The sequence below is a fragment of the Aptenodytes patagonicus genome, chromosome Z, assembly GCF_965638725.1.
Source record: "Aptenodytes patagonicus chromosome Z, bAptPat1.pri.cur, whole genome shotgun sequence".
NCBI lineage: Eukaryota > Metazoa > Chordata > Aves > Sphenisciformes > Spheniscidae > Aptenodytes > Aptenodytes patagonicus.
In genome coordinates this window covers 24,322,541-24,337,774 of record NC_134982.1, presented here as the reverse complement: position 1 = coordinate 24,337,774, position 15,234 = coordinate 24,322,541, and the positions used below count along the sequence as shown (strand labels likewise).

General features: G+C 37.1%; 1 protein-coding gene across 1 annotated transcript in view; it reads right to left on the bottom strand.

Annotated features, from left to right (window-relative positions):
* Window positions 1-515: 515 nt before the first annotated feature.
* The window catches only part of RGS7BP (regulator of G protein signaling 7 binding protein), a 47,242-nt gene continuing 32,523 nt past the window's right edge, over window positions 516-15,234 (bottom strand). Inside the window, exons 4-6 of the mRNA XM_076362105.1 lie at window positions 5,535-5,682; window positions 4,008-4,078; window positions 516-1,519 (exon numbers count right to left, since the gene is read on the bottom strand). Of these exons, the coding sequence (XP_076218220.1) occupies window positions 1,428-1,519; window positions 4,008-4,078; window positions 5,535-5,682 (311 nt within the window). The 3' untranslated portion in view covers window positions 516-1,427. The remainder of the gene's footprint in view (window positions 1,520-4,007; window positions 4,079-5,534; window positions 5,683-15,234) is intronic.

Here is a 15,234-nt window from a genome sequence, read left to right as displayed (position 1 = left end):
TTTGGGGAGTGTACTAATATCCTACCAAAAACCCGTGGAGAATTTAACTGTATGAGTGTTTCCTGTGACAAGGAAACAATACCTCCTTACCCACCACTAAACCCTTACACAGCAAGAAGGAATTTGGTTCCTGTTGACATGCTGGGTCATGGTGGAATGGCAGAAGGGCTCATAGTCACCTTCCTCATGTATTACTGACTACAAGGGCATGGTGACCTGCTCTATACGGTAGTTAAGGATTGTTACGGGTTTCATAGCCTTGCAGTCTAGCACAAGTTTAGTTCTGGTGTCTTGCCTATCATCCTGAAATATCAGTACAATGAGTCTGACCTATTCATATCTATTGCTGCTACTAGCTGTCATTTTAGCATTTATATATTCATAAGAAGTCTTTATCTGTCTTTGTAAACATACTTCTTGAAATGAAAAAACTATCAAAACTTTGTGTAGTACTCTGACAACAAAACTAGAAAAAAAAGACATATTCTGGCAATATAACTAGAAACAAGACAACATTTAATTTAAATAAAAAACTTTATTAACAATGTAAAACGTTTAATATCTTAGTCTGAGATAATTCTGGCATGCCCTATAAGAGTTAATACTTAGTGATATGCAGACACCATGCTTTGAATTCTATTGGAAACAAAATGGGTTGGTGTTGTGTTTTACATTGTTTATTTTAACACACCTTCTTTTAATAAACTATTTTTTCCAAAAGCTTGTAGAGATACTATTGGCCTAAAAGGAAATCTGTTGCTTCTATGCATTGTACAGTATGTAGATATTATGATTTCTCTGTATTTACAAGTTCTAAGTATTTTCATATATGGTTTGTGTATCATAAATTAAGGTATTTTTCTATGAAGCTTTTAAATTGAGATATAGTGGAAGACTAAATATGAATGAGAGCACAAAAAACAACTGGAGATTTTGTGCAAATTCTGTTACAATATTGTTTAAATGTTTTAGAACTTTAATACTTTTGCTGTTAAATAGTTTTCTATGCTTAAAGACTGTTAGAATATGATCAAGTATTTTAATATGATACTAATAGGAGTACTGTACTATGCACAAACTTTTAGCTGCAGTTCAAACAATAAAAAAACTTTAAAATTATCTATTAACCATAATTCATGTGTCTTTTCTCTGAGTGGTTGAAAGTAAGCATGCAAAACATACTTTAAAAAGTTTTAAAAACATTCTTAGTTATTCTAGATCTATTCCACAGCTCGTTTTTGACCACCATAACTTTAAACTATTAAAACCCTTATTTTGAAAAGGGGGATGGAGCAGAAGAGAAAAAGGAATAGGCCAGTGTAGAAAATGTACTTTATAATCAAGAGTAGCAATGTTCATCTTTTCAGTGGTCAAGTAATAGTGGTTTAATCAAACATTATTTTCTTGGTGCTTCTGTACTTAATCTTCTAACTTGAGACAAGACAACATAGTCCAAAGAATCTTCGCTTCCGTCTTCTTACCAATGGATATGGAGTCAAGTTTAGGAGGCTGCTATCATCTGTGATGAAAAAACCCACATTTTAATGTGAATATGTACACATGCACACACACAAAAGTGTTTGTATCATTTATGTGTCCTAACAGGTCCTACATGATCAAATAATAGATTCCATTGTTCTAAGCATAGAGCGAATAATAACCTGAATTTTGTATGTACGAGTCTTACAATGCTAATTATCAGGAGCTCCATGATAATGCGATAGAAATTTTGGCAAGAAGAATACCAGTTCAATGATGAAACCTAATGGAAATTACACCTCCAGTACCGGGAGACCTAAGCCACAATATTCCTGCATGGATGAATAATGTTAGGGTCCCAAATAAAACCTAAGGCTTGAGATCTTGCAGACATGCAAGTTTGGAAATGTCGATCCTAAGGTTAAATTCTGGCTTAATTTAAACATTAAAAAAAAACTTTATTGGGTGGCCATTTGTGCACATCAGGGAGAATTTCCATTTAAAACTGCAACACTGGAACATCTTGGCACATCAAGAGAAAAAGCACTTCTCTGGGAAAGTTAGCACAATATGCTTACCCTGTTTCTGGGTAGCTTTCTACCTTTTATATTAACTCCTTTTAAATTCATACAAAATGTCTATATTAGTGCCTGTACTTATGTTAACTCATGCACTGTCAGCGAGCTGTCTCACAAAATCTTTAGAATTCACTTTGAATTTGAGCCATCTTCAGGCATGGTTTCAGGCTAAGAGCTATGCCTCATTATGTTCCTATTCTGGTTATGTCAGGGACCTGGATTTGATTGTAGGCTCTAGACACTACTGTAATGCAAATACTTAACTATAAGAACATAGGTAAGAGATCTTTTAATATTGTGACTCAAGCTTATGAACCACATCAACTAAATTTCTTAGCATAGTAACTTTCCTGCTGTCGCTTAAGAGAATTCCATACAAAAAACAGGTACATTATGTAAAACTTTTGTGGGCTTGCTTCACTCTGTTCTGGCTGTCACCGAAATCTACAGCTAAACACTCATTTACTGAAAGCAGGATCGGAACTTGTAAAGATGAACTCACTCAATGGCATTCATTCATCTCATAATCCTTCTCTTACACAGTGCTTGTAATTCATATACATGTCAAAATTACAGTCCAGACCATATTAATTACCTATAATGTTGTTTGTTTGTTCTATTTACTTATACTGTTATCTAGCTTTAATTAATTAAAGGTCTTGGAATATTTCAAACATTTTAAGGGCTGTATGAATAATGAATATGACTGTCCATTCCTGAGGCATCTGTTCTCAGAGGTCATCTGTAAATTATGATCACAGTTGGAATCTGTGGGAGTTGCAGAAACACCATTTATGATTAGCTGATCCTGGGGCATGTCTCAGAGCTTTTAAACTCTAGCTGACACATTTCACATCCTGCTGCACAGGTGATTAGTGATTTTTTGGCCAGTGTTGAAGGGCAGTGTAGACATCAGACAGCAGAGAAGACTTCTGTATGCCTTTATTTCTGTTCTGAATTAAAGTTTCTATATGCTTTATATCCCCCAAATTTGTATTTTTCTTCCTTATTTCCACCATGCTCCTTTCTTCTAGGCTATCTTCTAAAATGGTATTTTTCCAGTCTCTACAATGGCACATCTGTACCATGTATCATGGCACATTTCCCCTTTCACATAGTCTTCTATCAAGCCATCCTGCCATAAACTCTTACTTGTACAATGAATTCATCCATTCTACATTCATCTCTTACCATATTATGATGAATGCTAGACTGCTTAGTTACTTGGGACAAGATCTAGGACACATTAGGTATACTTCCTCAGCTGCCACTGTGCAAAGACTACACAGCAATAAAGAAATCCACATTATCAAGAAGAAATAAAAAAGGAAAATTATTTTTTTAATGTTCACATGCGGAAAGAGTCCCTGTAGATGTGGAATATTTAATACTGCTGGGCCACAAAATGAAGGCCCATTGCTAAATACATACATAGGATGGAGATCCTGCCGCCCTGTGCATTTGTATAGGGTGCCTTATAGCTGGCTACTGGGAAAAGCAGGCTGTTAGCAGACTCAAGGCAAGTATCTTTTCTGCATAGGGTCAGTGTCATGTCACAGAAGCTACAAGCCTTGTCGGGGTAAAGCAAACCCCATCACTCAGTAGGATCCCTATCATAGCCTGCGTGATTTACAACTTCATTACCTTTGAAAAAGAAAACCTCCTAACACAGGGAATTAGTTGTGCTGCTGCCTTCATGTCACCAGGAAAAGTCTATTATTTTATCTATAGATACCATATCTATAAAATTCTAGAATACCTCATGTGAAACTCGAGAGGCCAAAGTTCATGTACTAAATTCTGGCTCCACTGAATCAGTAGGGAAGAGACTTCACCTAGATTTTTCTTTCTGTAACTTCTGTAAAAAAACCCTAGATTTTTCAGATCTAACGGAAGGCAAAACCTTTAATTATCTTAATTGTCCTTACATGAAGAAAATACAAAACCTACCTTGATTTTTCAGTGGTAAAGGCATAGTCTCCCTGAGTTTACTTAAAAGGTTTTTCATTTCTCTCATATCTCTGTGGAAACAAAAGTTGAAAGAGATACACTAGAACAGCAGCTGAAGACTGAATGGGGAATGGCTCACAGTATAGCTTTATATGCTGAAATAATGGAGCAATAAACACAAAAATCTATTAGGCAAGCATTTGGTTCACATACACGTATCAGAAGATGCTTACTAAAATAAAGGGCAGTAGATTTAATAAGGGAGCACTTTTAAGCCAGTCTGATATTAACTAGTCACATCTGGTCCAAATTTATGATCTCTTCTGGCACTTGAGTATTCCATATTAAATGAGTTGGTGGGCACAATGTGTTCCTAGTGACAAAATACACAATATGCCCTAAAATTAACACAAGCTAGTACTAATGTCAACTTAATACCCCTTATCAGCATTTTGTAGCTTGTGCCATGAATGCGTTTCATTGTTCAGAAGGAAATTATAATACATGTAGCTGATCCATGACACTTAAGCTCCCTGCACATTAAGTGAAAATTTTAGAAACAGGGCTGTCGCTCTCCCCCCTCTTAGAATGACTCTGGCATGAAATTTTCTAAAAGGCAGAAGATGGAAAATATGATAACAAAATATCATCTCACAAAGCAAGTTACATTTGGATATGTTTTGAGAGAGGTCAGAAGTTGCAAAAAAGTTCCTGTTTTACAGATAGATGGCAGACCAGCAATTTTGTGTGCAGGCTTGTAATGACTTAAGGCTTTCAGGATTTAAAAACAATGTGGACTGGCCTCATTCATCTACGTATAAAATAGTTCTTAGAAATGAAGCAGCATGACTAATAAATTACTCAGTTTTATTCTCCAAGTTACTCTCTCAGTAGAACAGAACTTCATTTTATATAAATTAACATGGTAACCATTAAAATCTCAGCAGCAGCTTAATATACAAAGCCATCAAAATAGGTATTTTTTGCAAAGAAATGTTGGCCATAAGGATTACTCCCTACTAAAGGGTCTCATTTTTGTCTTTCAACTTCATAATTAAGGCGGTAAGAGAAGTCCACTTTGACAAACCTGTGGATGATGCTCCCTGCCCCTCCTAAGGCTTCCACATTCCTAACTATGGGCACAAACAACTGACATGAACTAGATTCTGTGCTTTCAGTTTATGAATGCAGAACCGTAGGCCAGCAGATTTCAGGTACAAAATCAGAAACCATTCAAGATGAGAAAAAAGCTGCCTCTTTTAGAGAACCTGGCCCACTAGCAACATCATTTCCCACCCTTTGTTTTTGACCATTACCCTCTGGTAATTAGCCTAATTACAAATATCACTTCTCTCTGCCCTTCTTTTAGGAGTTGCTCTCAGATATGTTAAATGTAACAGAAATGTTAACAGGTTATTTAATTTACTAATACCTTTAATAGTAGCAACACTGGCTGCCTAATTGGAAAAGACTAAATAGACCCTAGACAGAAATTTGTTTTGTTTAGGAATGAAGCGCTACACATACCTTTCAGTGTTTTCAATATCTGTGGAAACCTGCCATAAATGCTGTTGAATATCTGTTGGTGATGATGACGTGTCTTCTAAAATAGGTACTTCGGAACTCTCCTCCACTTTAGTGTCTAGGATCTTGGGTGGGGCACAAGGTTCTTTTCCTTTAAAATATTTAAACAAAACATATATCCCCATTATTTATTAATTAAAATGCATACTCAGATTATATCATTGAAGTTTTGACCTTGATCTTGCACTGTATAAATGAAGAGAGAGAGTGGTGAATGCAAGCTCTGAGTAAGAACTGGTCAGAAGAGAGCAGACCACACCAATCTGCTAATCAGAGTGCTGCTGTGTGTTACTCTTACCAAACAAAACTAAGAGAAGTCCCATGCAGGCATGTGTGGAGCTTAGAATTTTACATCGTGAGTATTATGAAGGGTTTCAGTTAAACTCCAGTGGCTCACATGTGACAAAAAATAAGAGCCAGAGGACAAAACAGAACAAAATACGTAAGGAAACCACAGCATACATTCTGAAAGCAACTTCAAAAACTTTGACACTAAAGAACACTGCAATCCCTGTCTCCTATTATTACAGCAATACTAAGGGAAAACAAAAGACAAAAATGTGCAGTTTTGTACTTGCCGATTTTAAAAGCAACACATAGCTGCCACCACTCACAGCCCAATATGCATTATATTCTGAAGTTCCATGCTTACACCTGCCTAATCCATTCTCACTACATGAAAATGAAATGCAGTGTTGCAATTTAACGGGGGCGTCATGACAGATCTGCCAGGGCTTTTGTCAGTGAGAGAATGGGATAAAGGATGTGGATCATGATAGTGGAGCATGCAAGAGAGTTAAGTACTGGTGGGATTTTTTGGTATCATTGCAAACCTCCTGTGGACTGTGATGGTATTCCTTTTCTGTAGTGGCAAGTACAGTCCTGGCACCAAGTACATTTAAATGAGAAAATTCGAATTGGAGTGCATTCCAGACATGCTATTGAGAAGTTAAAGTTTTTCCCCCTCTGAGTTCTCTCATGAAATGGAGTAAACAATCTCAGAAAGAAACAAATAAAACTTTCTAAAAATAGAGAAAAAAAAGTCAATGTTTAAACCAGTGGTATGAGGATTTGAGTAGGAAATGTTTTTTTCATCTCACAATTTTTGCAATTTGAAAAATTTTCACATCAGGACAAACCTGAGTAGTTCCTATAAGGTTTGACAAAGAACAGGAGGAACAAGAACAGCTAACAGAGTAGTGGTCATTTAGCCCATTTTTCTGGGACACTAGAAACCAAGGTTGCAGACCATGCTATATTGCTTTTCCACATCACAAATAGGTACCCCTGCTATCAGGCTTGCAACCTTGTTTTTTTAAAACTAGAAATTCCTGGATCTTAAGAAGCTCTTTTTGGGCAGGTTCTCTAAACTGTTGTATTCTGGTAAATTATTCCTTTGCTGAAAAAAAAATATTCTTAACTCCTTGTCTGAACGTCAAACTAGACATTACTTATACTACAAAAGATACTTCCTTAATGTTTTCATTACTCTCTAAAGTCAGTAGGAAGCCCTTTTCCCTGCTTCCCCCCCCAACTAAGTCATCTAACTATGATTCCAAGAGATTGCATGACCTGACATTACAAGTTTATAATCTATAAAAGAATGATGTCCTGCATCCATTCTCTGCTGCTTACTTTGGCATCCACTGCTAACTTGTGCTTTGCCAGATCCCTCTGTGAGCCACTTTAACCCATCAAATGGTAGAAGATTACCCCAATAAAAGGAAAAATAAAATGTTACATTTTCTGATGTTGCAATGGTTTAAGTCAGGTCAGAAAAGAACCCTACATGTTCCAGAGCAAGTGCCAGAGGAGGAGGATGATCATATAGCCAGAAGCAGTGGAAGGGAGGAAGAAGTGAAGGCATGATAAGGGAGGGGAGATAGAGAGGAAGGGATCAAGATCTTTCCGGTGGTAACAAGCTATTATGCTGACTCAGTTGCTTGTGGAACAGCAGCCTAAGCCTACTTCCCAGATTATATGTTTTACTCTGTATCACCCTGTAGGTATAACTTTCAAATTTTTCTGGTTCTTAACTGCAGCTTATGCTGTTATTTTAAGGTAGTTCATATTGTGCAATTTTAATTGTTCATTTGTGTAAGCTTCATTATTCATTATTTTTCCCATTACAAGAAGCCCATAACACAACATACTGTTACCAATATCTCACTTACCACTTCTTTGTAAAAGAGGGTTGCCCCAGGGAAACCACCTAATTTGCCACTGATATCACAGGGTGTTACTGCTGGAGCTGGGTATTAGTTAATTTTCCCATTATTTTGAAGTGTTATGTTGGAACTCCGACCTGACCTTTGGTGACGTGCTGTCAAGAACAACCCTGTCTATAGATGCATCCTTCAGGGATGTGAAAGGTGTTTCAATGGAAACAATAACAATACTAGATGAAATAACAGAAAAGGTTCTTTTTCGCAACGTGAGAACAGAAGGACTGAGACTGTAACATTCTTTTTAGCACAAAGGCAAGCTCTTGCAGATTTAGCAGAATGAACGGCACAGATTTCTTTTCAACTGAAAAAAGCTCTTTACCAGTAATCCTGTTGTATTGTGAACAATTCATGAAGCCTTTCTTGAATTTCAGAGCATCTGCTCAATCACTTGAAAAAAGTTAGAGAGTCAGGTAATAATAAAGGCTTTGCTTGAATAAAGTACATGACTCAGGCTTAACATTTGTACTACATGGCACAGCCTGTAGAGAAACAAAAGCTCTTTAATCTTCTCATCCTTCTACTGGTGGTAAGGATATCTTTTGTATTACATATTCTTAAAATAGGGATATGAACCCTAAATTTTGCTTTCAATTTAGTCAGTGGAAAGACTTTCATTAATTTCAGTTAGAGCTTGATCATGCACACAATGTTTTCAGACGTGTCCACATACACTTGCTGTTCTTGCCAGTTGACTAGACAGAGGCTTTTTTTGCTGTGAAATTTTATTATAAAGCATGATGTATTCTTTGTCTTCTAGCCTCTAGTTCAGCATTTTTACTTTAAGAAGCAGAAAATGCCTTTGGTATGAAATTAAATTCACTGAACTAAATAATGCTGAAGATCAAACTTGAGTGAGGATAAATAGGAGGGTAGAAAATGATCAGTTCAGTAAGGCTACATACAACATCTGTGATCACTGCGCTTTATGTGTCTCACCTGTTGTGCTCCTTACTGGTTCTGTGGTGACCTCTGTGTTTGCTCCTGTCATGCTACCCTATGCACCTACTCTTAGTCATCACCTATTTCCCAAGAAACTTACATAATGAAAAAAACATCTATTACAGGTCCCTCAGATCTAGTTAGATTTCACTGCAGATGAATTTGAAAGATCTTTGAGGGGAATAACAGAATTTAACAAAGCTGAGAGAACCCCTCTCTCAAAAAGAAGGAAGCATTTGCATCAGACTTCTAACCTGACAATTAAGGATAAATGCACAAGCTATAGATCACAGCTAAAGTAAATGAAAAGGAGAATATAAAAAGGGGAATAGGAAAGTATCATGTAGGAAGTGAAAAAGAAATCTGGCAAATATGGCTAACAGCCTGATGAACTTCATTCCTGACTTTCACTTGGGACCTGCAGAACTCACGAGATTGTCTCACTGGAAGTATTATTATTAAGGAAAATGTAATAGGTACAACAAGTCTGTGGTAGAAGTTGTGTTTTCCTCCTTCCGTGCCTGTTTCTTGGCCTCTTTTGGCCTTTCTTTTGGCCTTTTCACAGCGTCCACATGAGAATGGGTGATTCTCTGGATTTTTTAAGTGCTTTTTTCTTCACACCTGTGTGCTTCTCTTCTCTTCTCTTCTCTTCTCTTCTCTTCTCTTCTCTTCTCTTCTCTTCTCTTCTCTTCTCTTCTCTTCTCTTCTCTTCTCTTCTCTTCTCTTCTCTTCTCTTCTCTTCTCTTCTCTTCTCTTCTCTTCTCTTCTCTTCTCTTCTCTTCTCTTCTCTTCTCTTCTCTTCTCTTCTCTTCCCTTCTCTTCCCTTCTCTTCCCTTCTCTTCCCTTCTCTTCCCTCTTCCCTCTTCCCTCTTCCCTCTTCCCTCTTCCCTCTTCCCTCTTCCCTCTTCCCTCTTCCCTCTTCCCTTCCCTTCCCTTCCCTTCCCTTCCCTTCCCTTCCCTTCCCTTCCCTTCCCTTCCCTTCCCTTCCCTTCCCTTCCCTTCTCCCTTCCCTTCCCTTCCCTTCCCTTCCCTTCCCTTCCCTTCCCTTCCCTTCCCTTCCCTTCCCTTCCCTTCCCTTCCCTTCCCTTCCCTTCCCTTCCCTTCCCTTCCCTTCCCTTCCCTTCCCTTCCCTTCCCTTCCCTTCCCTTCCCTTCCCTTCCCTTCCCTTCCCTTCCCTTCCCTTCCCTTCCCTTCCCTTCCCTTCCCTTCCCTTCCCTTCCCTTCCCTTCCCTTCCCTTCCCTTCCCTTCCCTTCCCTTCCCTTCCCTTCCCTTCCCTTCCCTTCCCTTCCCTTCCCTTCCCTTCCCTCCTCTCCTCCCCTCCCCTCCCCTCCCCTCCCCTCCCCTCCCCTCCCCTCCCCTCCTCTCCTCTCCTCTCTCCTCTCTCACATCTTATCCCTCTTGTGTAAGTAGTATGTCTAAATAATTACACAAATCTACCAGTCTTTAAATAGAATGCTGAGATTGTAGCACATCCGTTAAACAATCCTTCCTTTCTCCTTCAAAATTCTCAATAGCATGTAATTTAAACAAAGCCAAATAAAACAAAAATCCCTTCACTGAATTGAGGGTTTATTTTTGTAATCTGTAATATAAGCTATCACAGGCTTTTAGGTACTATTTTAAGGAAATATATGTTGCTATCACAAAACACATACTGGAAAAACAACAATTATGCTTTGAACATCTTGTATGGTACATGATGCACAGTCATCTGTGATTTGGTATCATTCTGATGTACCAATAATGCAGGAATGAGTTCAGTCTGAATTTTCATCACAAAAGCCTAATATTTTCTGTCCGTAGTATGCACATGTGATTTTCCCATAAGACTCAATTCTTCCTTTTTACCTAAGTATGTTTTGAACTCTGGAAAACACCTCCAGTTAATTTTAACTGTCCCCTCTTGCCTTCGATTTGTTACATGGGCTTACTCCCTTAATTATTAAAATGAGTGCCTTGCTCAAATGCTGCATAGCTAGCTAATAGAATGATTGCAATCTGCAATTTAGGATTTTTAAAAATATTTTCTAATATATGTAATTATATAACCAAAGAAATCAATTATATCTGTAGATGATCCTAAGAAATTAATGGTTTCTATGTAAACATGGATAGACATTAAACTTCAGTAATGAGCACTTCCACAGTGACACGCTATAATGATCCAATGATAATAATAATAATAATATTTTACAGTTCCTTACAATGAAAGGAATATATAACTATTGTGGATATATGATTCAGCAAAGCTCTTTTATCTGTTATGTTTACATATTAAAAATGCAATTAAGTTCTTTATAAGGTATCAATGAAAACCTTTGACCCCGAAATATTTGTGGCTTAATGTATGGCAATGTATACTGTAGTGTACTTAAGAACTCTGAGGTAGTTCCGGGTTTTCTCAATGTGGGACCTTGACAACCTCAGTATTAATTTGGAAAAAGGGTAATCACATCCAGCAGCTTCCATGGACAGAAATTATGTCAACTACTTCTTCTAAGACCTTGCTAGCTAAGCCAGGATTTATTTATTTAATCAAAAGAATAGTCATTGTTGGGAACATGCAGTGTCAATAAAGTAGACATACAACATTTAAAGGAATTAGAGCTCAACTTTGTAAACACTTCAGAGAGGGAGCTAAGCTACTTCAGAATATCTTACTTCCCATGAAACTCTAATTAAAATTTAAAAAATATTACTAGGTTTAAGACCTGTGTTTGACACTGCTCCCTAAGGCACAAAGCTATACAATTCAAATGATAAGGTAAGCAAACTCATCTTGTTGCTTGACAAAGTCTGAGAAAGATGGTTCTATCCAGAGAAGTTCTGCCAGAGTGTGATAATGATGCAGAAGAAAACTAGGCGAACAAATGCAGTAAGAAGTTTCAGAAGATTTCCTGGAAGAGCTGAAACATCAGCTGCCATCTGCCATATCTGCCCCAATAGGTATTTGCGATAGTCACCCCCAATAGGTATTTGCTATAACAAAAGGGACAGCAAGATCCTTAAAGCCATCATGTTAGGGACTGCAGGAAGACAGAGGAGAGTTTCTCACAGTGCTGCCCTAAAAACTGGACTCTATACCTACCCGAAGTTTTCATGTGATCCTATCCAAGTTGCTTAAACCCAGCTCCTCAAAATAGTTGTTGACAAAGGATTTCTAATTGTCTGGTTGCTCAACCCAGAGACTCTTTGCACTCAGCTACCAATGAAGCTACTGAAAAATTGCTCTATAAACACATACAGCACTGCATAAAGTACGCTGCAATCTCAGGTTCTAAATTAGCAATGTTTAGCCTGACCTCTCTTTGTTTCTTCTTTAAAATGGGAAAAATTGCTACTACCTCACTACTCAAGGCAGTTCTGAAGACACTCCCATCAGTGTATGAGTTATGAGAAAGGTGTGAGGAATATAAAGATACTGCCTGTAGAACAGAATTATGTGCAATAAATACAATGTATGACACTGAACAATTAGGATAAAAGAAAGATGTATGCCCAAGTAAATAGTTATGTGTGTATTTAGTTACCAAGGACTCTTGGGACTGTGGAAAGGAGGAGTAATAAAATATATGATCAGGTAACCAAAAACTTAGTAGCTACAAAAAGTTCGAATTAAGGCTACTTGGGCACGTTGCATTGTGTCCTTTGCAAACTTTCTAAATGTTGAACTTTGCAATCATAATGTATTTTCAACACTGGGCTTTTGTGGTGTACGTATCTTAGAAAAAAATTTACTAGAGAGCACTTACCTCAGTTTACTTACTGCATAACACAGCTGGTAATTTATGGCTTTTGGCCCCACTGTGACTGTTACATCTCAAAGAAATAACAAACTACCTCACTTTTCTAGCAGAGGTTGTATGACAATAGTAAGTTAATCTAAAGCACTGTAAATATGCAAGAAATTTCTGTACAGGAAGCTTGATATATAATATACAGTATATATAGGAATGTTTGTTCAGCAGAACAGAAAGATAAGGAGAGAGAGAAGATCAGTGCTGGGAAAGACAGTGAAAATACCCAGAGCTCAGCCCTTCAAATTGTAGTGTGGTGTTTCATTGAAGAGCATCTGTTTCCCAGTAGGGAGCATTGGCTGAGTTTCTCTTGGGAAAAAAGCATCAGCAGTATCTTAGCTTTATCAGTTCTATAGTTTGTTTGATAATGTCCGGTCAAGATACAGTACCCACATTATTATTTATTAGCTGCAGGTTGCTGAGAACAGTCTGCATGTCATCCTACTTGAATCTCTGCTGGCTCCCAAGTAAGAACATAAATTGGTGAAATCTCATGGGAGATTTAAAAACCTAACAAACCACTTATCCAACAGGTAAGAGGACTAGAAAATGGAAAATAGTACATCCAAATGGAAAATATTACTTTCAAAAATTAGCTTCAAGAACAGCAAGAACATCACACTTGCACATTTATGAATTAAGCAAAGTTTCTCAGGGTTGTACTCTTTGTACACAAGGAAAACGATTTTTTTTTTTTTTAATATGGTCACAATATGGTGAAAAACTGGTGAAAAACTAAACAGGTGAAAAAGTAAAAAATCTATATACTAGCAACAGCACAATATATTTATAATGGTGAAATTACCAGCTATTTCGTTCCTAGAGTTAAATTTATGCACTTTGCCTATACTGCAGTACCATTCTCCATAAGTAAAGAAATTAAAGAAAGGTATGGGTTCATTCTACTCCTTGGAAAATAGTATGTTTTGGCAGAACATAGAATAAATAGGTTGCAAGGTCATTTAGTCTAACACCCTACCGAAAGCAGGGCCAACTTGCATGAGATTGTTCAGGGCTATTCGAGTTATCAATATCTCCAAGGATGGAGATTTCGTAGCCTCTTTGGGTGCCTGTTCTAGAATATGACTACCTTCACTGTGAAAAAACACTTAACATGTAACTGGAATTTCCCTTGTTGCATGATGCCTTACAATACTTCTAGGCGTTCCAAATACCAAGTGTTTAAGGTATTTAAATATAGATATATACTTATATAGATATATAAGAGCAATATTCTATTGGTTAAGTTCCAAAATTCAAATTATTTTAATACCTGTGATTATATAATTTTTGCCTATTATGAATTTTTCTCAAAGAATGTCACAGAAACTTGGAGCCAAGTTACTGTGGTTATCTCTGTATGGATACAGGACAAAAATTACTCTATTTAGCAATGGCAGAATAGCTACCATGACTTTCTCTATGGTGAGACGAGGAACCAATATATATTAAAAGTACTGCCAGATAGGAACTAAGCTGGCTGATACTATAATGCTGTAATTCATCTTATCCAACTTCAGACATCTAATAGCTTAATGTTTAGTTTAAGTTATTAATGTAGATTCCATCCAGAGGCAAAAGGGAGAGACAAGACATATCGGGGTTACTCAGGTCACCTCAAGCTACCTTCTCTCTGCAATTACAGAAGATGATTTGACAACTGTAGGCAATGCTAGGAAATGTAGTACAATCTGCTTAAAAAATGATGATTCATTTTAGCAGCTACTGGCATCTTGTTATACAATGGCTCTGTTATTTCTGTCTCTTCCTATTTTACAGATTTCTTTTCGACTTTAGAAAATCACTGAGAAGCTCAGCTGAGCAGTTATAAATCTCTAATTCTTATTTTTGTAATAAAAATATCACTGGCTTTAGCTGTATCCTATAGCTAGATGTGACAAATACATCATGGGATCTTTCAGCGTAACAGGAAATACATAAGGTTCATTACAGGACCTTCATTACAGTTCATTACAGAACTTTGTCTTGTCTTTACCTAGTATATTCTGCTGAGATATTATCTGATGAAAGAGTAGTTACAATTAGCACAGATACAGTCCCAATCAGTGTGTGCCATCACTGAGTAATGAGGTCACTAAGTAACCTAATTCAGTGAATTATCTGCATTTCTACATCTTCCTTTCAGTAGCAGGCTAATCAAATATGAAATCATTAGAGAGATGCATTTTCACTGAAGCAAGGACATCTCCTTTGTGTGTAAAATACTCTGTGAAGTAGATTTCAGTTCTGAATCTAGTATCTAGTTTTATAAAGGTGGGCAGCTTTCTAACCATATTTATCCATCTTTTGCTATAAGCTGGCGTTGCTGGATAATTAACAACAGGGATAGTAAGGGATCAGTTTAGTACTAAAACCATGCCATACTGCTCCACCAAATACTTGCCCTCAAATATCATACCCAACAAATACCTCTAATAAAATGGCTAAGATAGTTTGCCCACTGATGACTAATGACAGCTAAAACTTTTCGGACCACTCTTTAAAAAAAAAATTCAGACTTCTAAAGTAAAAGGACATTACTGACACATGCCTGATATGACACACTTCCGTAAAATGATGATAATGAAATAAAAATACAGCTTTTTTTTCAGTAGCTGAAAAGCTTCAGTGGTATAGTTCATTTTACAGTTTGGTGCTTTGTCTTTCATGAATACCCA